Raw genomic sequence first — 27,259 nt, 5'->3', positions numbered from 1 at the left:
AAATAAACAGTGCCCAATGTGAAACAGACTACAGCTAATCCTTCTTTAGAAATTCCAATTAACACCTTAGTCACGCTAACATGATTATTTAAGTTTTGAGCTGGGTGAGAATGACCTAAAATCAAATCATATAAGATTGTCAGGTATACACTGTAACAAAAATTTCCGTGAAAAAACGTAAAAAGTTCCGGAAACAAAAATTACCAGGAAAATTTTATCCGTATTTGGTTTTCCTGTAATTTACAGAAATTCCCTCAATTAACATAAATTCCATTTTCAAATACAGAAAAAAAAATCCCAATAAATTTTGTTTCCTGACGATGAAGGTGATAAAAATTTCATTTAATTAACCATTGACTTTAGACGCGTGCGTGAAATAGCTTTATTTAACGTCCGCTTCCACCGAAGTGATACCGCAGATAATCTTTAAACGTAACCTCTTTTTGCAATTATAAGAATCGAGAGCAAGGTATCACAAACCGCTACTCGTCAGTGGTTGGAGGCTTTCAGATGCAAGTTTGCGGTATCATCAATTCGCAGGTATTTCGACTCTGCCATAGAGACAAACCGACTTACACTGGCCAACGGGTTGTACTATCCGGATCTAAGCATGCTTGATCACCAGATATTATAAACTTAACGCACGCAGCATTAAAACATATTTTTATATATTTCTGAAAATACTTACAATCTGATTTCCGTATGATGAATAACAATACACTTTATAGATCTTATAAATAATGGAAACTAGATATACATGACAATTAATATACCAATAACACTATAACAAGATGATTATTAGGAATGATTATATATGTATACGATTACTTATCGTTGCACCGTTTATCCCGTAAAATAACAGACTTAAGTCCATTAAAGAACGGAATAAAACATTTTATCCCTAAATTTCAAGGAACTTCCTTGTCATTCTACCGTTTATTCCGTAAAATAACAGAATTAAGTCCATTATAGAAGGGAATAAAACATTTTATCCCTAAATTTCACGGAAATTTCCTGTTTAATACTGAATATTCCACAGAAATACATAAAACACGTAATTTGAAGAAATAATTCACACTATTAACACAATTTCGCCAAAAAATCCATCGATTAACAGAAAAAAAGTGTTAAATTACGGAATTCGGCCACATAAAAAATGGATATTTTTTACAGTGTACCCTGCTTATTACAATGACATTGTTTACACTACCAAGATGAAAAAGCATATTAATTGTCAACTACACTGATGGCTTGTCCAAAGATTATAATCGATCAGCCTATCCTTTTGAATTGTATGTGCAAAGTAAACACACGGTAGACGAAGAAGCCTATCAGATTTCAATTATCTATCATGATTTTTAACAGAGTCACATGACTCCAATTGCCCAAGGAGAGAGAGAGAGAGAGAGAGAGATTTCTTAACTTATGTTTTACCAATTCGCGTAGGGGTCTTTAGTAGTAGGAGGAAACAGGAGGTACCCGGAGATACATTATGAGGTTGGCCAGGCAATCCTACGCCTAGTCGCGTACACGCAGGGAATCAAAACCACGCCACTCGACTCAATGGCAGACCATATGATTCAAACCATTCGTTCGCCCCCCCCCCCACGCCTTACGAAAATAGAGAAAAAAGAAATGTAATAACATTCATAGTGACCCAGATGACAAAGTTGTGCCCATCTTTCGTCAATCAGGTTGTCGAGCTTTATGCTCAAGACTGAACGTACTGGGTTTGAATTGTCACTCCGTCAATTAGAAGGGTTCTGGGTTGATAATCGAGTACTTGCTAATAGTTCTCTTTAAAATTTGCATAGCGACCCGGACGACAAAGTTGCGCCCATCTGAACGAGACTGAACGTTCCGGGTTTGAAAATTGTCACTCCGTCAATTCAAGGGTTCCGGATTGATAATCGAGTACTTGTTAATAGTTCTCTTTAAAATTTGCATAACTAGCTATATAGATTCACTGACAGCATATCTTATAAGTTTACAAACATTTAATCAAAACTTCACACTCACTTGATACTTGAAAATATTTTAAAATAAAAATCTTTTGTTGGCTCTTCAATAGCATACCACAATTTTACACGTCGTTGAGTTCGTTGCATTTTGTTATTATGAGTTTTAGTGGGAACAGATTGAATGAAAGGTCATCTTTCTGTCAAATATGTAACGTTTTAAAATATAAGTCGTGATAATCCACCCTTTTAAAAGGAGAACGTTCGCCGTCGTAGTTTTATGTCTCTATCTATTGTAGTGCAACAATATAATATACACTACAAAATGTCAAAAAATTGCGGAACTCCCAAGAATGATCCACTCTTGTCGATTGCCACTACCCCTATTCAAGTCAAGCCTTTTCTGACAAGCTACCTCACCCCTCCCACAAATCCCCCCAAACTGCTTCCAATCCTCTTGTTTAGAATCAGCTCGGGACATTCATTACCACTTATAAGACATTTTAAAACACTGAAAACGATTGTAGTTGCCCTTTAAGTTAGTAAGATGGGGTATTTATATACAATAACAATAGCAAGACTTTAATGGATGGTTGAGTGAGAGGTTCTATTCATTATACGTATATTAGGATATTACCTATATAAACACCTTGTTATACCTGTCAATAAATACTGGCTAAATGTAAATAAAACAAACATTTGGATTGCATTCAGTTGACATACTTTTTTCAAACCGCGGCGCCAACAGTTAAATAATGAACATATTGAAGTATGATGAAATGTATGTCCTCCCTATTCTGCACCTACCGGGATAATCAAGGCGGGCATACACCATGCAGCGGACGGTGTTTCTTGCTACTATTCATCGAACTGCAAGTTCCGTCAATGTTTTTTTCCGTAGGGAAGCCACGGTGGCTCAGATGGTAGGAATTTGGCTCGCTGTGTTTTGGCGTGGTTCCTCCTTGTCAGTGGTGTAGGACCGAGGGCCTGGCAAGAAACAACGTATAGTCGTTCGGATGGCATGAAAACCCGAGGTCCCGTGTACACGTTAGCGTGCACGTTCAAGATCACTTGGGAGCTAGAATGCAATATAAGAGTAGGTCATAGCGCCGCTGGAGTAAAATTTCCCGCATAGCACACTGTATTAACCCAGTCGGAGCAGAACAGTGGGGGGGGGGGGGGAGTGGGGTTTAACGACCACTCGACACAATCAATTTTATTTCAATAATTCGCTTGCGCGCAGTGGGAGGAAATCGGAAATGAAATGAAATGGGGTTTAACGTCCTATTTTTCTGCTCCTATGCTGGGCTAATGAAGACGGGCATACGCCATACAGTGTGCTATGAGGGAAATTTTGCCCGGGCAGCGGCACTATCGCCTACTCTTATATCGAATTCCAACTGCCAATGGATCTTTTACGTGCAAGGGAGGAAATCGGACGACCCGGAGAAAACCCACGAGGTTGGACAAGCGACCCTACTTCTTGTTGAGTACAGCCGGGGAATCAAAACCACGCCAGTTGACTCAATCACAGACCTTATGATACAACGCCAGTTGACTCAATCAGAGACCTTAAGAGACAACCCCCACCCCCACCCAACATGTAAAAGAACCAATGATAGTTGAAATTCGAAGAAGAGCAGGCAGAAACGCCGCTGTCCGGACAAAATTCACAATACAGCACAATGCATTGCGTATGTCTAGTCTTGATTACCCCAGTCGGTGAAGAAGGACGTTAAACCCCATTTCATTTCATTTTATTCCACAACACTAGCATAAATACACCCATAAGGTTAGCTATAATACACATAGTCTTAACAAATGCTAGGAATCGAATTTAACCAAATGTTTCTTTTGGCATTCCGAATTCACTTGATAAACTTGACCTTCCACATATTTTCATTTTTTTAAATTACCTTTTAAAAAGTTAAAACGACAAACATTTGGGTGTATTGTATTATACCCTAGAAATGGTAACACTACCTTGCTGTTTCCATTACAATGTAAGTATCATAATGATCTAAGTAAATTTTCGCCAAAATATAAGTTCATATGGTTAGAACTAATTATCAAGGCCACCTGCAGATTTCTTCAAAGTAAACAGGGCTAGCGCTAACCCTATCCCTAACCCTACCATAGACCTAGCCCTTACCCTTACCTAACACACAATCCTCGGCAACAATCACGTGCCTCAACCCTGTTTACATCTCGTGACCTTGACGAAATCTGCAGGTGGCCTTAATATTTGGACTTCACTTTCTCGATCGTCTCTGGAATCATGTATCAGATTGTCCTTTGGTTTGTTCTGTCTGTGTTTGGTGGTGCGGTTATTCTGTGCTGTTACCGGCCTTGACATTTTACTATGTAATATAAATAAACCATGTCCGGAATCCGATATCTGTATTCGATTAGCTGGATTTTGATCAGGGGTGATCTATTATAGTTCTGGTTCGGGGAGTATGGTGTTGGTTGACTAACCAGATGGTCCAGGTTCGATCCCGGTGTTGTCCAACATTAATATTATCAATATTCATATCTTTCGAAAAGGGTGCGAAAGTAACGTTTTGGTATAATTGTGATACTCGGGTAAAGATATGGCAATTCGGACACCCATGCTTCGCTCACCCTTGTCGCCTAGGCCTATATCTCTATGCCATATAGATACTATAGTAAAAATAGTTTCGTGAGCTTATGTTCTATTTAAAAAAAAACACTTACCCCATGGTTAATCCGGTAAATCCTTGAACTGAAGATCAATTAATCCAATAATCCAATAATCCAACACTTATCTCAATATTCCATAGATTATAAAATATCCATTTGAATAAAAACAGAATCGATCCACGCTACCGACTACTCCATATTTAAAACACAATAATCGATCAGAAAATATCTCATTTAGATGCTAATTCAAATTCTCATATTCAAAAATAAAAGAATGAATCCGTCAATATGTTATCTACGTTACAACGAATCCCTTTAAAACTCAATCCAGGGTACAGAATATCCCTTAAAACACAACTTATCCCTTTAAAACTCAATCCAGGGTACAGAGAATCCCTTAAAACACGGAGTATCCCTTTTAACACAATCCAGGGTACAGAGAATCCCTTAAAACGTAGTCCAGAGTGCAAAGAATTCTTTAAATCACAATCCAGTTTGTACAACGAAACCCTTTTATCCAATCCAAATTACAAAGAATCCCTTTTATCCAATCCAAATTACAAAGAATCCTTTATCCAAGATACAAAGAATCCTTTAAAACAGAATCCAAGATACGAAGAATCCCTTTAAATAGAATGAAAATGACTGTCAATGGCTTAAAAAGTAATCCAAATGTTTAATTTACAATCTATAAGAAAAGTGATTTAATCCACCAGCGTTGTCCTCTTATTATGTCAGTAAGAATGAGAGGCATGTCATTGGGATTAAGTTCCATAAAGCTAGCGTAGATATAGACTGCACGCTGTCGTATCCGCTTTTTCAATCATATAAATAAATGAATAAACCTTTCACAGCAACTCTAAAACTAACAAAAATAGTTTAATATCTAAAAAAAACAGAATCCAAAACAACCGTAAGGTAATCCGGTTCGAATCTCACTTAGTGCTTAATTAAAGTATTCGGTCTGCTCCATTCAGTTTGCGCCAAACACCTGGTACATATACGTTTAGTTCGAAAAAAAAACCCAACCTCGACCAAGACTCCTTGTATAATTCACAAGGGGGTCGCGAATAGTTTATCTACTCTCGTGTGTGTACTCCAATACGTCTATATCTTATTCACAAAACTTTATATAGAAACACCCAATCCACTGATGTCTTAAACACAGAAACTCTGTCTACACTTTGATATGTTTTCCAGCCATGACTGTCGAAAGTAATTACATAATACAAATGTTCACAATTTCACACGGAAAAAAAAGATGGAAGAAAATTGAATACAGTGAATGACAAGAGCGAAGCAGTATATTGAGTGGTATACTATAGAACCTAGATGAGTATATAGATATATAACATTGTTCCTCTGTATCCATTCATAAATAATACGGGTAAAGAATTAATCCTCGCGTTATCCCACGGGTTCTTTATGTCACGGGGTCGCCGTGCACGTTCTCACATTCTCAAGCCAACTAAACCGGTTAAACTTATTGAGTAACTAACGACCGGTTCAAACACTATCACGGTTAATGGTCTAGCGGTAAAAAAAATCTCGCTGGTTATTGGAGAATGAAAACAGCTTTAAGAGTAGATAAGGGATATAGGTAAATCTCCCTATGGCTTAGATTAAAGGTACTACTTGATTATCCCGTGGCTTGGGTTAAAGGGACTTCGCTATGTTTTGACTTAGATTAAAGGGGTTATCCCGTGGCTTAGATTAAAGGGACTTCGCTATGTTGCGGCTTAGATTAAAGGGACTTGACTATCCTGTGGCTTAGATTAAATAGACGTGTCTATAATCTTCCCCGCACACACATAAATTATTGTTTTTTGGGGGCCCTGACGGGATCTTGTTCCTCATGCAAAATCATGGGTCACCACGCCCCCTTTGTCCTTGTAACGTCACAGAGACTCTGTGGTAACGTGGCTTAGATTAAAGGGACTTGTCCATAAACTCCCTATGGTTAAATTTGAGGGACGTATCTTTAATCTCCCTGTGGCTTAGATTAAAGAGACGTATATAATCTCCCCATGGGTTAGATTAAAGGGGAAGGTCAATGATGTCCCCGTGGCTTAGATTAAAAGGGGCGGGTCTATAATGTCCCTGTGGCTTAAATTAAAGGGACGAGTCTATAATCTTCTCGTGGCTTGTATTAAAGGGACGTGTCTATAATCTCCCCGTGGCTTGTATTAAAGGGGCGTATATATAATCGCTCTATCGCTAAGGTTAAAGGGATAATTCTCATAAAGGTAAATCCCTCTCTAGCTAGGATTAAAGAGACACTCATATATCATATGTAAATATCGCTATAGCCAGAAATAAAGGGACAGGCACATAAAATAGGTAAATCGCTCTATAGCTATGTTTAAAGGGACAGGTAAATCACTTATTAAGATTAAAGAGGCTATCCCACGTTGAAGGTAAATGCACTGTAAGCAATGTTGAAGTTAAATGCCCTATAGCTAATGTTGAAGGTAAATACTCTATAGCTAATGTTGACGGTAAATGCCCTATAGCTAATGTTGAAGGTAAATGCACTGTAGGCAATGTTGTAGGTAAATCCCCTTTAACTAATGTTGACGGTAAATACCCTATAGCTAATGTTGAAGTTAAATGCCCTATAGCTAATGTTGGGGGTAATAACTCTATAGCTAATGTTGACGGTAAATGCCCTATAGCTAATTTTGAAGTAAAATGTCGTATGGCTAATGTTGAAGGTAAATACTCTATAGCTAATGTTGACGATAAATGCCCTATAGCTAATGTTTAAGGTAAATGCACTGTAGGCAATGTGTCTATGGATCATGGATCTAAATGAAAAGAATATAAGATAGCCTTAGCATTTGAATTTGTCGCTCTTTGTCGCCCATTGTACAACTCGTCTGGACTCCAACAGATGACAGACCATTTGATCTCTAGAATTAGACCGACAACAGAAAATTTTCTGAGACGTGCTTACAGCGCTTGATGTGTGATCTCGAGATGTCGAATAATGCACATCGATGCTGCGTGTGTCAGCAAGTTCTATTTAATTCAAGTCCAATATTAGCACAAGTAGTCTAGGCAACGAACCCAAATTCAACGATGACACGAATGCGTTCTATATTTAAAGAAAAAATAAACAAACATGTTGCTACGTGGGCCAAATATCAAACAAACATATTTTTTTTCACTTTCCGCATCTTTCACAAATAGTGTCGTCTGCTCTGATTAAGGATACCAGCAGACGTCAATTTTCAATATGGCGGAAAGCAAACTTTATTTCTCTTTCCCTGTTATTCACAAATTGAAATAATGTGTCATCTACTCTGATTAAGATTACCGGGAGACGTCAATTGTCAATGTAGCCTTTCCTAATAATTTCCAAATTTCAGGGGAGGATACAGGATTTTCAGCAGGAAGGGGGGGTGGGGCGTTGTTACAGTTGCAATAATTTCAAATCTCCATATTGAAGTGCTGTAATGACAATTTAACCAACGGTTTCGGACCCCGGACCGCCGAAACTAAGTCTGAGCAGTAGAGGAGGGACACCCTGGACCCCCTCCTCCCCCAGCCCTTTGGATCTGCGTCGGAAATTGAAATAGCGTCGTCTGCTCTGATTAAGAACACCGGCAGACGTCAATTGTCAATATGGCGTAAAGACAGCTTTAATCTCGTATAGTTATCGTTCTCCACCCTACAAACTGACGAGATGTTGAACTTAGAGATATAACAATTGACCACAAACATTCCTCGCAAATCTAATAAGCTATTTATAGTCCACGCGTTATTATTATAATGGTGGATATTCCTGTAAAATAAAGTTTTAAAATAAAAGCAGCCTGTCTTAATTTCGAGAAATTTGAAATACTATCTGGACAAGACGTTAAGCCCCATTCCAACAAGCATCTCCAATACCAATCTGATTAAAACACAGATCCTATTTCGTTTCGTTGTTGATAGTTCAAAATTTCGTTTTACTTGTCTTTACTACACTAGGATCTATGGAAGACTTGTTATATTATAACCCTGGATGATGTGAGGGAATAGCCAATAAAATGGTCTGTTACGGTGGGTTTTGGCGTGAGGTGCATGGAACTGTAGGTAACTCACTAGAGACATCAACGCTGATTGATTAATCAAATGTCTGACATAATAGGGTCAAAAGCCGCTCGTATGACCTCTAACACGCCCTTCCACTACAACCGGTCAGATCTTCCTGTAGTAGAGGCTATCGAAAGTATAAAAAAAGAAACGAAATATAGATCTGTATTTTAATCAGTTTGTTCAGATGTAATAAAACTCGCGGTCGTTGCCACCAGGAACATACTATCAAGCCTTTCTTAATTTCAACATAACCAGAATACCATCTGGACTAGACCTCAACCCCCACTACTGGAGAAAAGCGAAATATTATCTGGACAAGGCGTTAAGCCTCATTTCGAGTATCGTCAATAGAAGGCTTGATCTTGCTTTAACTCCGTACTAGATGTTGTAAAACTCGCGATCGTTACTTCAGAAACATGCAGTCCAACAAGCCTTTCTTGATTTCAACATAAACAAAATACCATCTGGACTGGACGTCAACCCCAATTCCATTTATGTTCGGTTTAAAATAAAAGCTAAACATAGCCAAAATACTAACTGAACTAGACGTCAACCCAGTTCCTTTCATGTTCGATTAAAAAAATTACCAAAATACTAGCTGTACTGGACGTTAAACTCCATTCCTCCCATCTTCGTTTTAAAATAAAAGCTAAACATTGCCAAAATACTAACAAGACTAGACGTCAACTCAGTTCCTTTCATGTTCGTTTTAAAACATAACCAAAATACTGGATTGGACGTTAAACCCCATTCCTTTCATGTTCGATTTAAAACATACTCAAAATACTATCTAGACTGGACGTCAAACCCAATTCCTTTCACGTTCGTTTTAGAACATAACCAAAATACTAGCTGCACTGGGCGTTAAACCCCATTCCCCCCTTCCTTGTTTTAAACTAAAAGCTTATATGTTAAACTCCATCAATATTTATACGATGTTACGTTAAACCTCCGTCAACAGCTGTTGTTAAAACTATAATTTGAAACACAACACAACATCTGTGTAGGCTTTTCTAGGATATTAATTGTCAAATTATGTCAAAATATAATCTCCAGACTTGAATTTATTGTGGGAATTGGGTAAATTAGTTTTATAACATATTGGAATGAAATCAACCAAGTCTGAATGTAGAAAGACTAAGGGGTGTATACACGCATCGCTCCTATTTTAACGATGGTCGCGTGGCTTGCTTCTGTTAAGGGTCTGGATTAGCTCCTGATGATGGCCGAGAATGTTTGTCGGTATTCTCCGGTGATAGTTGTTTCCCCTTTCAGTAGTGCAGGACGGGGACGAAACATCGAGTCCCGTGTGCAGGTTGGCGTTCTCTTAATAAAGAACCATTGACAATTGGACTGACTTGGAAATAAGAGTAGGCCGTAGCGCCGCCATCCGGGCAGAATTATCCTCATAGCATACTGCATCGCGTATGCCCGCATTCCTTATCCCGGTTGATGCAGAAAGAAGAGGACGTTAAATATCTTTGAGATAGTCCCCGGAAACAAAACTAAGGTAGAAGGTTGGTCTGACAGAAGGGCGGACGGATTCCATTTGAATATCCCTCCCTTACACCGTTCAGCAAGAGATAATATAGATCCGGCTAAACTGCAGTTGTAATCCAAATGGTGCAGACAACGCGCCACCCATCACCAAGCATGTTTAATCAACGAGCTCGTGTTACATTTAGTCTGGGTATTCAAGTGTTAATCTGTCACAGTAAGATGAAAGATGTCCTTTGATCTAAGAAGGATTGTCTTAACACAAGAAAATCATATCAACAAAAGAGGAGCGGCGGTAGTCGAGCAGTTTGGGGACTAGATTCTCAGCTAGAATATCCCTTTGTTGAGATATTTCATCCCTGTCCCTTCTTCCCAATGGTTATGAAAGTGTGGATTCTTTTTCAGATGAAACGACATAAAACGAGATCCACCTGGACGGATAACTCTGTTGGTGGCCTTTTCGAATTAAACCACTGGACGGGCGACTCTGTGGTTGACCTTTTCAATTTAAACCAATGGGCGGGCGACTCTGTTGCTGACCCTTTCAATTTAAACCACTGGACGGATGTCTCTGTTGGTTGCCTTTTCAAATTAAACCACTGGATGGATGACTCTGTTGGTGGCCTTTTGTCTTTAAACAACTGGACGGATGACTCTGTTGGTGGCCTTTTGTATTTAAACCATTCGACTGATGAATCTAATCAGAATCGCCCCGTTTAGCCGAAGTGCGATGGTGACGTGCTTACTATTGTTACCACTTCTGATTAAAATTATATTTGAATTTTATAGATAAAATTCAGCATATGGACTAACGATTATAAAATGTGTTAGTTCCGTATTTTTTTTATTTTTATTTTTTTTTTTTGGGGGGGGGGGGCGCTCTTTTAATTGGAAGAAGGGGAGTGGCAGAGGATGATTTTTTTTTCGTACCATTCTGAACTTGTATTCCCCGTCTTCTTTAGACCAGTCGGGGCAGAACAATAGGACGTTAAACCTCATTTCATTTCATTTTATACTGGTATTCACGTACCGTCCATGATGTTCAGGAGATGGTTGCGCGGAGGAGAAAGCCGAGGGTATTGTATACCTCCTTCTCTACGACCACACCCAATAACTAACTGACTTGATTAATCAAACTAACATTATTTTAAATTCAATAAACTCCGCACGTCAGGTTGAGTAATTCAATAAAATATCACCTCTCCTGGTTGAAATCCTACCTACGTTCACTGATGATCCAGTCTATACAAATATATATTTCGTTTCGTTTTTTTATACTTTCGATGACCTCTACTACATGGAAATATGACCGGTTGTAGTGGAAGGTCGCGTCAGAGGTCATACGAGCGGCTTTTCACTCTATGACGTCAGACATTCGATTAGCCAATCAGCGTTGATGTTTCATTGGCTAATCCCTCGCATCATCTAGAATGCGGGTTATATAATAACCTTTCCAGATCCTAGTGTAGTAAAGACAAGTAAAACGAAAGTTTGAACTATAAAAAACGAAACGAAATAGGATCTGTGTTTTAATCAGACTGCAGATGAGCTTGAATTGCCGTGTGCACAGTTAACGTTCTTAAAGTAGCTAAGTCCGCAACTCAATATCATCCAAAATCTTCGACATTGAAAACACGAATTTTTTTGCAATTTAAATCAGCATTGGTGTTGTGATCTTAACTGGAAAAGATGGGCTTCTGATATCCAATATTTAAGACCAAATAAACATTTTACTATTGGTACACGAATCGTGTACCGTAATGCGTTTCAGCGCCATTTGTAACAAGGTGCTCAAAGAATGAGGCTAGACATATTCCACAAGTCATGTCAAACGGTGATATCATGTTCTTATTTGGAGAGCATGCGCAATAAATAATATCGGTGTTGATTGGAATAACCAGACGCTAGAAACTGACTTGCGGTTGAGACTTCTGGCGTATTTCGCCGAACATAACTGAAGACAATTCACAGTAAAACGAACACGATTGAATGTAAAACAGTTTATAAATTCATATTACATTATTATATGTGTTGCGACCCATTTGTGCCAATTTCTAGGTCCAAAATATTAGCGATTTAGCTCCTTTAACCTAAACTAAATAGAGTTAAAGTTTGTATTTAGATTCGGCAGAAACCAGAGCTACTTGGTAAATCCAATTATGTCGAAAGTTCGTCAGTTTTATTTTTCGGCGTGGTTCCCCCTTGTCAATGGTGCAGGATAGAGGATCTGGCTGGAGACAACGTTTAGTCGTTCGGACAGAATGAAAAACTAAGTTCCCGTGTACACATTGGCGTGCACGCAATAGATCCCGTGGCAGTTGGAATTCGATATAAGAGTAGCCGTAGCGCCGCTGTCCGCGCAAAATTCCCCTTATAGCACACTGTATGTTGTATGCTCAGTCGGAGCAGAACAGTAGGACGGACGTTAAACCCCATTTCATATCATTTCATTTCCAATATATAATGTAACGTAAGACGTATATATAAGACCAGATTTTCTGCAAACGGTAATATTATATTGTAAGCTTGACGCAAAAACATTCACAGAAAACTATTAAAATTAGCCAAATATTCTCGAAAGTGAAAATAATTTACAGTTGTGCTTTTCAGTTACTCTCTCGTAATAAGGCTAAGACTTTCACGTTTTCTGTTTGTGTCTTGCATTCAGTGAGGGGTGGGAGTGTGGAAGTGGAGTAAATTGGATTCCAATTTCACATATTTATGATCTATTTTTACATCAGATTCCTGGGGCCATATTGACTGAGCTCACTCGTCAAACCTCACAGATTCCGATACTCTGCATCTAACCTCGGCTGTATGCCGGTACGTCATATGTACCTACACCTATACAATTGCGATGCGGCTACCGGTTTACTTATTAGGAAAACTTGCCGCTTTTAGAAAGAAGTTCTCATAATTGTGTCGTTCGAAGAATGGGTAGAATTTTCATTGCAAAGTTGTCCTTGTTTAAAGAAAATCGGATATATTTGAAAGAAAAATAGCCGAGGCTAGATGTAGGGTACTGGAATTTCTGCTGAGGTTTGCCGAGTGTGACTGACCTACATGTATGTATGGCCCACCAATCAAGAGGTCCTGGATTTGATCCCGGTGTTGTCCTAGAAAGTTCGTCAGGATTGTCCAGTCTGTCCTTTGTCAGTAATGTGCAGGATTGGGTAGGAAAGCACAGAATCTAGTCGTAAGGGGGTGGGAACGGATAACCGACGTTCATCGTTGTAGCCTACTTGTTGCCGTGCACGTAAAAAATTGCCTTGTCAATGGGAATTTGCCCCATAGCAAGGGAGCGAGAGAGAGAGAGAGGGAGGGGGGCAGAAATCGGGTTTAACGTCCCCTCGACACAAACTAGGTCATTTCGGGACTAACATAATATGGTTCAATTTAATTTCAATAATGCGCTTGCGCGTAGGAGTCTTTAGCAGTGGTAGTAAACCGAAGGACCCGTAGAAACCCACGAGGTTGGAGTGACGACCCTACTCCTTGTCACGAATGAGCGGTGATCCGAAACCATTTCAAATGATTTCATGTTTACGCAGTAAAGCATGCATATGTTAAAATATTAAAAGATTTTCACATACGCATGTTTGACTTGTTATTATCTGTGCTTACATGGGATTCCTTGAGTTATCTTGTGACAAATCAATTCAAAATAACCTTTAAAGATGTAGTATTTGTTTAAACTCGATCATATCCCTTCAATAAACCATTTCATCAGTTTGGCAATTTAATAAACGTGTTTTATTAAAAAGAAATATTATTTTTATTTCAGAATTATAAATCTAAATATTTTAAATTAAAAGATAGTGGTTATTTCTGGTCTTCGCGGTGGCAAGCACTTATTGAAAACTTGTAAATTAATTGCTATTTAGTCAACTAAATTCTTTCATGGAGTAAATACGCGTGTTAAATTTTAAAAAAATATTAGTTCAGTCTAAAAAATCCGTGTAATATGAATTTGTCTTTTTAAAAAAAAGAGTTAATGAGATCTTGAAGCTAAAAACTAATTGAAATGGTGAAATACATTTTCTTTTTCAAGATATGATGTAAATTGGACTTTATGTTACTTTGTGTTATTTTAGATAAATCTCGAAATTCCTTTGAAATACAATTTCCTTCTTAGTTCAACCAATTAAAGAAGCCTATATGTAATGTAAATATTTTAAATAACATAAAAGAACTCAAATATACAGACAGGGTGTGTCTAGTCGGGCGGATGCTACAAAAAAAACGAGGGTCTGTACACGAATAGCAGTTGGAATTCGAAATAAGAGTAGGCCGTGAGGTGGCCCTCTGTTACAAAAAAAGTACCCCCCCCCCCCAACAAACGGCATAATTTCGGTTAAACCCCAGTTCCTTTATTTATGAAGTAAGTGATCAGAATTGCCAATATTTCAGACAATCCCGGAAATGAAAAGAACTGGGATTAACATACTACTTTTATGTTCCAGTGGGGCTAATGCAAATGAGGATGGGGAGGGGGTGGCCACCCATTTATATGGTTGACTGTTTTCATGAAAGGATATTTCTACTGTTCCGGACCAAATGCCTGTGGAATCGAGTTAATAACAGCTGACAATTGGATTAGTTTTAATACTAAAATAGCAAAAGCCACTGCTCAAAGACTGGTAACTACCATGTAGCACCGTTGAATTCTGAAATCCTGAGTCGCGGCTTCACTGGGTATGAATATCCCTCTTCCCAACAAATGGGACATGTTTGAAAACGCATGCTTTACGTATCCATCTGGCTCTTGGTTTCCTTATTGAACCTATTTTATAACAGCTGACAATTGGTTTATCATGTTGCTTGAATTTCCCTTCAGTGTCTTTATGGAAAACTTTGCTAGAAAGCGTTTCAACAACCCAACTCCTTATTAATATCATTACGAATGTTTCGGTGCCGTATTTACTATTTTTTTTCCCATTTTTCTGTTTACTGAGCGCGGTAAAGTCTAGCATTGAATACACTACTGTATATTAGCCTACATATGCCGACCATATTACTGGGGGAAATATTCGCATGTTTATAACTAATAAAACTTAGTAAACGGTTACACCATCAAGTGAAATCATCACACAATAACTCAGGCTTTTTAACAGATTCTTTTATTTATTTCTTAAATAATCAACATACATTTATCATCGTATATACACAACATTTTTGATTGATCTACAATCTCAGTTCACCTTTTACATTGCTGAAATTTAATAGGTAACATAGGTATAACATAGGGCATCGTACTCTTCGCCTCTACAAAATCAAATAGTCCTATGATTTTAACTAACGACAAAACGAAAGTACACAGTCAAATGGTGACATCCAATCAATTGAAAATCATTACATAAATAATAACACATTGTTTTATTTATTAATTAATCAAAATACTTTACACAGTAAATATTTGTCTCTTATATACAAAACGTTTTAGTTAGCATTAGCATGTACATAAAAAAACCCTTGACAGTTATATTCAATCTCGATCACAGAGATAACTCTACCCTTCGTCTATCTCTGGTAAAACTCACCGGCCATTTTTTTTTGGGGGGGGGGGGGGGGTGGATGGCCGAATGGTTAGCACGTGCGCGCTGCACTGTATCATACAGTCTGTCATTGAGTCAACTGGGGGGTTTTCGAATCCCCGGTTGTACGTGACAAGGTGTAGGGTCGCCTGTCCAACCTCGTGGGTTTTCTCCAGGTCCTCCGGTTTCCTCCCACTGCTAAAGACCCCTACGCGCAAGCGAATTATTGAAATAAAATTGAACATTGTGTTAGTCCCGAAATGACCTGGTTTGTGTCGAGTGGACGTTAAACTCCATTTCTCTCTCTCTCTCTCTCTCTCTCTCTCTCTCTCTCTCGCAGACCATTTTGAAATTGGTAGTATTTCATTCTAACAAATCCTACCAATCAGTAGCCACGGAGGGCGGAGCTAAGGAACTGAATTCACGCTGATTAATGACCAGCAAGTTTTACCAGAGATGAACGAAGGGTAAAGATAACTCTGGGATCGAGATTGAGTTATGTTTTCACTTTAAACTTGAACCAAAATGCTGTATTAAGATATTGTGAGACATTTCAGTTCATCAAATTAAATCAAACTGTAAAATTACAAAAACAAAAACAACCTTTCTTTACAAAATATAAAATAATTGAACACAAGTATAGTAAGTAAAGGTAAACTTAAACAAATACAAAAGTATTATAGGAACCAATAAGTGTGCATGATCTCATTGGAATCCTGAACAACTATCAGTTCAGTTAGAAACCCTTATCCTGAACACCCATCAACTGTTCAGTTAGAAACCCTTATCCTGAACATCTATCGACAGTTCGGTTAGAAACCCTTATCCTGAACAACTATCAGCACTCAGCAGCTATGTCATACTTTTCCAAAGAAATAAAACTTTCAGTTTCCATGTGGTATTGGCCACAAGTCCACAAATTTCCCACTATTGCTAAGTTATGGTGCAAAGCATTTATAAGTCACCACAATTATAGAAGTATAGATAGACTATCATACAATTAAATCATCAGTCCTTACAATCATACAAGTATAGACTATCATACAATTAAACAATTAAATTCCTTAAAGATGCATTAGGTAAGAGCTAAATCTGCATATTTCAGGTCTTTATTTTGGTTTAAATGTTATATAAATTATTATTTAGACATTTATTCACATGACAAGCCTACAATCGATTCTCTAGAACATCCGATAACAAATATTTAAATGGATTGGAAAATATCCAAGATTTAAAAATTTAACGATAATAGATAATCAGTACTTAGTCTCAAATATAATGAACACCCTACACTAGATCTTGTTAAACCTTAACACACTCATAACTTCACTCAGAATAAAGAGAGAGAGAGAGAGAGAGAGAGAGAGAAATGGGGTTTAACGTCCACTCGACACAAACTAGGTCATTTCGGGACTAACATATGGTTTAATTTTATTTCAACAATTCGCTTGCACGTAGGGGTCTTTAGCAGTGGGAGGAAACCGGAGGACCCGGAGAAAACCCACGAGGTTGGACAGGCGACCCTACTCCTTGTCACCACTCAGAATAAAGTAATATGAATGAAAATTTCAACATATTCATTTTTCATTATCATTTTTAAAACTATTATAGCAAGATCAGACAGCTCTTTATCTAAATCTTACATGATATATCTCTAAATGAGTTATGTAACCACATTAAGCAAATTTAACCATCATATATATGTGAATGGCTCAATATTTTAATTTGAAACTTGCACATTTTGGTATTTGGTTTGCAAGTACTTAATCCCACTTTCTATTGATGGTCTCCTAAGAAATAGGAGACTGCCAATTTAATAGGGTCCAGGAGTATAAATAACGTTAAGCCCAACTGACTGACTGTAACATAGACATTTAACAAAAAATTTAATACTCTTAAAAAATACACTTACAATAAATTCAATTTCTATCAAATAAGAATTCATTGTAAAAGAAAAAAGGAGCCACCCAGCGGTCATTTATCAAAATACATAGGTGACCAGCTCTGGATAAAGGATCTGCATGCAACCCGGCATCGTATTTCAGTATAGTGTATAGAACTCCTGTGGGATGAAAATCGTGAATTTGAGATTTCTGTGAAAATACATCACTTTTAAGTGATGTATTTTCGCAGAAATCTCAAATTCACGATAATGTCTATAGGTTCATGTCCGAAAAGCTCAATATCATAAATAGGTAAAAAAAAAATAGCAATTAATCAGTCGTATGAATCAACTAATATGCAGTACCATATCCAAGACTTTCAAAACAAACCTTCAGAATAAAATGTAAAATCTTAATATCAATAACTCAATTTTCATTATTCGACCCATGAGGATCCTTTAGCCAGAGCTGGTCACATATTTGTTTCATAATTTTATCTTCTAGATTAAGACAGCCCTTTTCTCTTTTAGTGGAGAGTTCGTTTGTCCCCAAAATCAACCATTTATGACCGGACTCTCGCTGGAAAACATGGGGTTGTTCCAGATGTAGTCCAACCTTATTTACATATAAACCATAACACAATCAATGGTCTACGGAGATCATATATACAACCAGTCTTGTAATACTTTCATTCTGAATCATTACTTAAATTATCATGATAGGGGTCAGGAATTTAAATAACCTTTTCATTAAATGGGTCCCATCCCCAAACACATCATAAATTGTCTATGGGACCCACCCGGTTACCTATTCTAGGCCCTATTATAATTTCAGAATAGCCTAGAATAGAATGAACACAGTAAGCTGGTGACAACACAGACAAATATTGAATTGTCATTACGTGGGATCCTGTCAGTAGATCTTCTGTCAGTAGATCTTCAAACACTGCTTAAACTTTCTGTGGTACTGGGTTACCAGGTTCCACTCTATTAGTAGTATAGCCTAGAATACAAATGGCAACAGGAAGCTGGTGACCATATCATATTGATCAAAAGCATAGGACCTTAAACATTCCATAGAACCCCAGTTATTTTGGTCCTGCATTATTATTAAAATAGGCACAGGCACTGTAAGCTGGCGACAATATCAATCAATAGTAAATTGTCATGACATCGGGCCCTGTCAGTATCAGGTTATTATTAGAATAACCAAGAATACAAATGGCCACATGAAGCTGGTAACCATAGTAACCAGTAACGAAATTGTTAATATTCAGAAATGTCAGGTAACCATTTAATTTGTCATGTGAAAATCGGTTAATAATTATTTCTGGATTATTTACACATTTCTGTTTCTTATTTTAATATGTATCCTCAACATCGCTTGTACAAGCTTTCACTAACTCGCGTAAATTAGGGTTCTCCATAGCAGCAGCTATCCTTTCTTTATCGTTAATCTGTTTATTTACTGAAACAAATGAAAAGAACATCAGAATAAACAATTTTAAAATTAGTCTTTTTTAACTAAAAATTAGTATTAAAGTCTCGCTTATAAAACTGATCCTGATATCAAGAAATCTAGTAGTTTTATTCTACAGAGATTTGGGGTAACTGGATATTGAGCAATAAAGGAAATATGAATGCCTATAGGAGTCTCATTGGTTCAGTGAGTAAGGCACTGGCTCACTAAGCAGGAGGTTTGTAGTTCGATCCCGGTGTTGGTCAAGATTATGGGTAACAGAAATCCATTGAATTATGCAGCATTGAATAGATCCTTGTTTGCAGTAGTGGAATGGGTTTAACATCTCATCAACACAATATATACTTTGGTCATTTTGTGACTAAAGTATGATCATTTTCATTTCTAATTCCACCAGACAAGGGTTCTGTTATGTACATGACAATGTATACAGGGTTGGACCTGCGATTTCCATCACATCCAAATGACTAAGCACAGTGATAACCTGGCATGAAACCCCCTAAAAGGTTTTCTCGCTCAAGTCAGGATTCACATCCAGGCCAGACTAGCTGAGAGGGCAGTGCATTACAGTCGCCCCACTTTCGTTAATACAAATGTGGAAGCAGATGTAAAACCCTGTTTAGCCATTGAGATAGTTTGAAATACTTACTTTCATCTGCTGTTGTATGGGTTCCTTCTTTAATGTTGATATCAACCTGAATTAGATAAAAAATAGAATCAATGTGAAAGGGGAGGTAACTCCAATTAATGACCTATCATTAACCCACTGAACTACATATCACCCAATTGTCCCATACTTTCCTGCTTACAATTGTCACCTAAACAACTTTTGTGGTCTGCTTCCAAGTGCTACATATGATAAAGAGAACCAGGCTTGAAATATTCTAAATGTGTTTTCTCTGCCCAGGGTCAGACCCCTAGATTTAGCGTCAATTTTCTAACCTTGTGAAACAATGACTCTGTAACAAATATATGTCTTTCTCCCTGATTGTTATTAATCTACTTTGTAACATCAGTTACATATGATACATATTTAAAAAAACCTGACAAAATATTAAAAAATAATTGGCACCAACATTACTTCTTTAAGTTGTATTTAGTAATTGAAGAGTAACACGCTAAAACTATTATGGAATGTTAATAAACCAGTAATTGAAGAGTAACACGCTAAAACTATTATGGAATGTTAATAAACCAGTAATTGAAGAGTAACACGCTAAAACTATTATGGAATGTTAATAAACCAGTAATTGAAGAGTAACACGCTAAAACTATTATGGAATGTTAATAAACCAGTAATTGAAGAGTAACACGCTAAAACTATTATGGAATGTTAATAAACCAGTAATTGAAGAGTAACACGCTAAAACTATTATGGAATGTTAATAAACCAGTAATTGAAGAGTAACACGCTAAAACTATTATGGAATGTTAATAAACCAGTAATTGAAGAGTAACACACTAAAACTATTATGGAATGTTAATAAACCAGTAATTGAAGAGTAACACACTAAAACTATTATGGAATGTTAATAAACCAGTAATTGAAGAGTAACACGCTAAAACTATTATGGAATGTTAATAAACCAGTAATTGAAGAGTAACACGCTAAAACTATTATGGAATGTTAATAAACCAGTAATTGAAGAGTAACACGCTAAAACTATTATGGAATGTTAATAAACCAGTAATTGAAGAGTAACACGCTAAAACTATTATGGAATGTTAATAAACCAGTAATTGAAGAGTAACACGCTAAAACTATTATGGAATGTTAATAAACCAGTAATTGAAGAGTAACACACTAAAACTATTATGGAATGTTAATAAACCAGTAATTGTTATTCCATAAATAGTGTTAGTGTAGCACAAACATGATCAGGTAGTCTGAATTTCTGATTGTTTCCTGCCCTTTGTAACCACATTTGGCTGTTACAGTCAGAAAAACTAGGCCTCCTTTTTGGGGAACTTGCTTATCCCTAGACTGATCGGTAGAGGGGAACTTTCCTATCCCTTTGCAGGGGAGAACTTCCCTTCCTATCCCTTTGCAGGGAGAACTTTCCTTCCTATCTCTTTGCCGGGGGTAGCTTTCCTATCCCTTGTAGGATCAGCTCTTTTGAACACCTTAAAATTCTAAACAAAGACATTTGGTTTTGAATATCATGCATCAAATTACTATCCATTTAAAAAAGTGGAACAATACATGTACCTTAGCAATTTCTGGCAGACATTGCTGTAATTTAGATCTGATAGTTAAACCTGAAAAATAAAAAATATACCCACTTCAGACATATGGTGTGAATACAGTATGGAGGCAAATTGTACCCAGGCAGCGACATTTTTGTATATCCAAATTTCGAGGAATCTTTTTTGTAGGGTATGCAGGTTTAAACAGGATATTCACACATTGAGGCTGCTTTATTGTCAGTTAGGAACTTACAGAATTAATCGAATTGGACAGAAATGAGTCCTGTCACAGTTTGGTAGATGTGGTGTGAACTGAACTGTGTCCTGATCAAGTATTTCGACTACGGTGATTAGTCACATTAATATCATAATCAACAAGCTACACACATTGGAAGTGCTTGATTATCAATTACCAATTCGAACAATTAAAATCGCATTGCACAGCAATGTGGTTTGAATTGTGAATTGTGACCTAATCAAACGTTTCTGTCTTCGGTTGTGGCGATTGGTCCAGATAGGCCTAGTATATTAGTCTGTTGACATGTCTAAGTATCTTCATATTGTGCCCAACCCATAAAGGTATAAAACTTCACAAATGATAAAAAAAACAGGTGCGATGGTACTATATGGACCAAGTACTCAGCATGACATCTTGGAATTTTGATGTCATTTATAAAAAACGAAGTCTGTGATCAATAGATGTGAATTTGTCCAAGGAATAAGCATCGCCCACAAGAGTAATAACAAAAAGATGCGCAGAGCTTGGTCCAATGAACCTTTTAACGAAGCTAAAGAACAGTGAGGTACCATTGGGGTAAATAATATAAAAAGCCACAAACCTATCAAAGACGCTAAAGAACAGTGAGGTACCGTTGGGGTAAACTCAACATTAACCATGAGCTGATTGCCCTTTAAGCGAGTTACACTGATGGATTCTTCTGTCAGCACATTTAATTCTTCTAACGTCTCAGGTTTCTCTGGATCCCTCACATCGCGTAAAATATCTAAAATTAAATGACAAAATCAAATGAGGTTTAACGTTGTATTTTTCTTCACCATCCGGGATAATGAAGACAACATACATGTATGTCACGCAGTATGGGTATGCTATTTTAGGGATAATTTGCCAGAACAGCAGCAATTCCAATTGCCAGGAGTTCTGTGTGTTTTATCCTATTAGAACGACTTATGCTTTTCCAATAATTGCCAGGGTCTCATCAAGATATAACTCTTGTAAGTATGTTTATCGGAAATCTTTCAATATCAACAGTTCTAATTCCCCCTCTCAAATACAGTAGGACATACTGCATATAAACACTTCATAAAAAACAGTTGACAACATTTAAATGTGACTGAATAAAAATTATGTAAGCCGAGGCGCCCAGGCCCAGAGGGTTCAAACACATGTAAGTGACATTACAATTGCGATAATAGATAAAGCGCCCAGTGTATGCCCCACATACACTACTCATCCAGAGATGCAATTTACACAACTACATACCAAATATACTCTGTTTTAATTCCTTCAATTCAGCAACACTGCTTGAACTTTGACCCTGGTCACCTGCTGTGTGTTCTAGACCTGCTGTTAAAGACTTTTCACCATTTTTCAGGCTCATGCCATTTATCCCATTCTCGAGTTTTGACATAATTATTCTAACCCTCGCATTCTTCAGTTAATCTTTAACACGTTGGAATTAAATAACGTTGCCTTTGATGTAAACACGTCAAAACTCCCTGCCTCCAATGTTTTCCTGTCTTATCAAATTGAAGTTAGCCCCCTATAGGCTATATTACCTATCAAATATTCGTATGATTGGTGATTGGTACACATTAATAATTTAGCATATTATTCGCTCAAAAATAAATTTTGAATACATAATTAATTTAATTGATAAAATAAAACTGTTGTTTTTTGAGAAAATATAAAGTGTGTCAAAATAAATGCATGTCTATTATTTTCACGAAGCATGTATCCAAATACTGAACAACGAATAGGTAAAGGACTGGTTTTGATTCTAAAATAAAAGAGTTTAAACATTTTCTACCTAGAGTTATTTCCCCTGTTATACTGTGAATGGTGAAGAATCTGAGAAAGTTTTCTAACCAGGTCGGCAGGTGTTGCTGAAGTTATAAAATTTATGAGAAATTGTACAGGTTTGTATACTTGACATCAATGTAAAAATAGAAATAAAATATATTTTAAACTGAAAAATGTGTTTTCTTCTAGCTGCAAGTGCTAGTCAAGCCTGGAAGTTATCCACTTGTCACAGACATATTGTCAGTCAGTAATGTCACTGAACAAATTCAGGCTTTGTCAGTGAATCATGGCATCGGCACAGATTTTACATTTTTCTGGGACTCCCAAATCTGAATAAAGTACATTTATGACAACCGACCTGTGTGTTTTAGCTGCACAAAATTTAAAATCTCAAATGTACTGTGGTTTTAGTACATTTGTGTCTGTGACATTTTTTCAGCATTTCATTATTTCCAGCGACAGCTGCTGCTAGTATAAATGGCCTGGTGTAAGCCTAATCATCAGCCTGTATATAGTGCCACATGTACAGTATGAATGGAAAAGGGAGCCACAGTGTCTCAATAACTCACTCACCTTAGCCTCAGTTGTACAAGACAGTGGGATTGGCAAGAGACAGGGTCTATAGAAAACTATATTGTTATAAAAACATATAACAGATAAGCATAACAATTTTAAAAATTAAATGTAAATTGGTTTTTATACGCCCACATGGAAATGTCGTATATTGCCGTCCGTCCATCTGTCCGTCGCCAACAATTTCTTGTAAACACTCTACAGACTACATTTATCAACCGATCTGTATGAAATTTATATGCATTATTTGAATTAGTAAATCGAAAAAGCCTGTCCAATTTCAACAATTTCTGTAGATTACTTCCAGTTTTACGACCCTTGTTTTAGTTTTTAGAACCTTGTGAACCCCCAAACGACGAAAATTATAATGTCATCTGTATGAAATTGTCTATTAAATGCCATTAATTACATGTACCTACAAAAGAATAAATATGCGACAATTAACCCTTGTCGATCGCTCGGATGATTTAGCTGCTGTGGGCGTATGTTTTGTTGTCTGGCAACCTATCTTTATACACTGCCACTAATGTGCTTTTCAACCCATTTTCATTTGCTATACGCTCTTTAAAAGTTTATATATGTTTACAAATATACAATATGTGCTTTTTGACCTGTTTTCATCCATTTTAAGGTTCCAAAGAAAAGCCTTATCCCCTTTAAACTCTACTCCTTGCCATTATTCCCAGAAGTCTCCCTTAATCTTTGTTTTCTATCGAGCCAATTATTAGATTAATTTCTTCATATTTGCATTTTACTTTGCATGATCAAAAGTATTTTACTGATGCAGTTTAATTAAATACGACATACAATAGGAATATATTATACAGAATACCGAACTAATTAGATTTTGTCTGCCATATTTTTATATTACAATCTGATGTTTTCACTTGAGTGGTTCCATAGACATGCTTCAGTGGCTTGCTCGTCCAGATGAATCATGATTTGATTTGTGTTGTTTTGAAGAATAAGTTCATCACCAGAATCTTTTAATCAAAATTAATTAAATATATTAGTGAAAAGTTACATGCAAATTTAATTTGAGACTTTATGATTTTTCTTAAAATCTTTGTTTACGTCATAATTGTAGCAAAGAAAATTATCATGCCTCTCAATTTCCATATAGATTTCAAATTGTCTTTGACATATAATTTAATTTAAGAATTTAATTATTTTCTATGAAATGTGCAAATTAGATAATTTTAGAGAAGGGTTCGAAGAAACATCCAAAAATTGAATTTAATTTCCAAATTTTTGGTTGTGTTGATTTACTTTGAGAATTTCTTTTTTTCTGTAAGATTGGCCATACCATGCAACAATAAACAATGGATAACAATTACTGGTTTATTCAATAGCAGCGTGTCACGACTAGTACGTTGTACTCTCGTCTTTATCAAGCAAGTGATGACCAGATGCTTGATTATAAAGACGAGAGTACTAGCAACATTTTTAGTAAAATAAACCAGTAATTGTTGTCGATATGTTGTGTTATTACCAATCAATTACTAAAATTACACTTAAAGAAACATACCAAATGAAATGGGGCTTAACATCCAACTGTTCTGCCTGTACAGTGGCACTATGGCCTACTCTTGTATCGAATTCCAACTGCCAAGAGTTCTTTTACGTGCACATCAATGTGTACATGGGGGCCTCGGTTTTTCTTCCAATTCGAATGACTATATTTACGACATTCGTGCACATCATTGTGTACACAGGACCTCGGCTTTTCATCCCATCCGAATGACTGTACATTGTCCCTTGTCAAGCCCCCTGTCCTGCACTACTGACAAGGGGGAACCGCGTCGGAAAATCCAGATGAACTTTCTCGGCTAACACCGTGATCGAACATAGGACCTCCAGGTTAGCGAGCCAGCATCTCACACTCTGAGCCGCCCTGGCTTTGTATTCTGATTTCCTCAGAAAACCATGATCAAGAATCAAGATTACTTTTAGTTTTTTGAGTTAGTAATTAATTCTTGATTTAATAGGAAAATAAAATTCCAAATACATGTAACGGTAACAGTTAATTAGCAGCGTAAAAGATTATTTATATTTCAATTTCAGGCCATATCGGTTGTAAATTATTGTGAACATTTTCAAGTTACGCAGACCAGGTAAGTGAATCATATACCTACAGATTCACGATGCTACACCTCTTGGAGACTGCTCAAATGACATAACTGCCATGGGCATATATATTTTGTTGCCTGGCAACTCATGATATTTTGTGAGAGAGACAGAGGGGAAGAGAGGGAGGGAGGGTCGACATAAAATTTGGGACTAACATAATTTAAATGGTTCAATTTTATTCACATACAAGCTTGGGAACTCACATTAGTATATTTTATGATAGAAAGGGGGGTCAACACTAACTAGGTCATTGTGGAATTAACATATGGTTCAGTTTATTCCAATAATTCGTGGGGGATCTTTAGCATTTGGAGGAAACCAGAGAAACCCATGAATTTGTACAGACGACCCTCTTCCCTGTCACCTACAACCTTGGGATCAAAACCACAACACCTGACTCAATGACAGACCTTATGATCTAACGTGCACGTTGAAGACCCCTCGACCACCCATTTAGTATGATTAAAGGCTGATTAATGACAACAAATTTTTCTGGCTTCCACGGACTTATTGCCACTTTAATGATTTATCCACGATGCAAAACGTAATAAAACAGATGTCTGTCGTCTGAAATATGAGAAGGAGATAAAAAGTAGTTTATCTAAGAGCAATGGTAAATAGTATTTTTATTCTTGTCTTTTGTTATATATTTTTTATACAAACACAGTACATTATGTTCTTAAAGGCACAGTGCCAGAATATGATGACCTTCAGATATTTCAGGTTCTATTTAGTACAAGCAAAATAATAAATAATATAGGCCTATATCTTCTTGCCGTGTAATTTTGGTTTTGCCATGACAGTGGTGCTATGTCCTACCCTTATTTCAATTTCTAACTGTCTCAGGAGATAATAAACTTGCTGCTAGTGGTATACAGGGGACCTTTATTTTTAGTTTCATCCAAAAGACTAGACACTTTTTCTTAGTCCTGCACCACCTACAAGGGAACACCAAGCTGGAAAATCCCAAGGAATTTTCTCATCCAACCTGGGTCCTCTTGGTTTGTAAGCCACCATAAAAATTACACTTTAACTTATAAACCAAGGCCTTTTACTAATGAACATTTTTGCCATTAAATGTGGTTAGAAATTAGTAGTCATTAACAGGATACCCGACTTCGCCCAGGGTCGAAATTTCCCCTGAGATGCAATTCAACAGGGGCCCAATTTCACCGGGGGCCGAAATTTGCCCGGTGCCGAAATCTGGGACTGGTTAATTTGATAGCACAT

The 27,259-nt window shown here is 37.0% G+C and overlaps 2 protein-coding genes and 2 long non-coding RNA genes across 4 annotated transcripts in view; 1 reads left to right on the top strand and 3 right to left on the bottom strand.

Moving 5' to 3' along the window:
- The window catches only part of LOC126819189 (thrombospondin type-1 domain-containing protein 4), a 147,105-nt gene extending 141,012 nt beyond the window's left edge, over positions 1-6,093 (bottom strand). Inside the window, exon 1 of the mRNA XM_050547089.2 lies at positions 4,677-6,093. Coding sequence (XP_050403046.1) covers positions 4,677-4,681 — 5 coding nt within the window. The 5' untranslated portion in view covers positions 4,682-6,093. The remainder of the gene's footprint in view (positions 1-4,676) is intronic.
- Positions 6,094-15,760: 9,667 nt separating this feature from the next.
- Positions 15,761-18,980, bottom strand: LOC130012496 (uncharacterized). The gene is made up of 2 exons (XR_008787932.1): positions 17,274-18,980; positions 15,761-15,885 (listed from the first exon to the last, which is right to left on the bottom strand). It is a non-coding gene; the product is annotated as an uncharacterized LOC130012496 (long non-coding RNA).
- Positions 18,981-22,150: 3,170 nt separating this feature from the next.
- On the bottom strand, positions 22,151-23,394 carry LOC126819192 (uncharacterized). Its single transcript, XR_007679541.2, has 3 exons — positions 23,334-23,394; positions 22,787-23,082; positions 22,151-22,289 (listed from the first exon to the last, which is right to left on the bottom strand). It is a non-coding gene; the product is annotated as an uncharacterized LOC126819192 (long non-coding RNA).
- The window catches only part of LOC126819191 (ADAMTS-like protein 4), a 65,137-nt gene continuing 61,260 nt past the window's right edge, over positions 23,383-27,259 (top strand). Inside the window, exons 1-2 of the mRNA XM_056100561.1 lie at positions 23,383-23,442; positions 25,964-26,013. The gene's annotated coding sequence lies outside the window, so the exon portion shown is untranslated. The remainder of the gene's footprint in view (positions 23,443-25,963; positions 26,014-27,259) is intronic.

The sequence above is a fragment of the Patella vulgata genome, chromosome 4, assembly GCF_932274485.2.
Source record: "Patella vulgata chromosome 4, xgPatVulg1.2, whole genome shotgun sequence".
In the NCBI taxonomy this organism is placed as follows: Eukaryota; Metazoa; Mollusca; class Gastropoda; family Patellidae; genus Patella; species Patella vulgata.
This window is presented reverse-complemented; position numbering and strand designations above follow the sequence as displayed.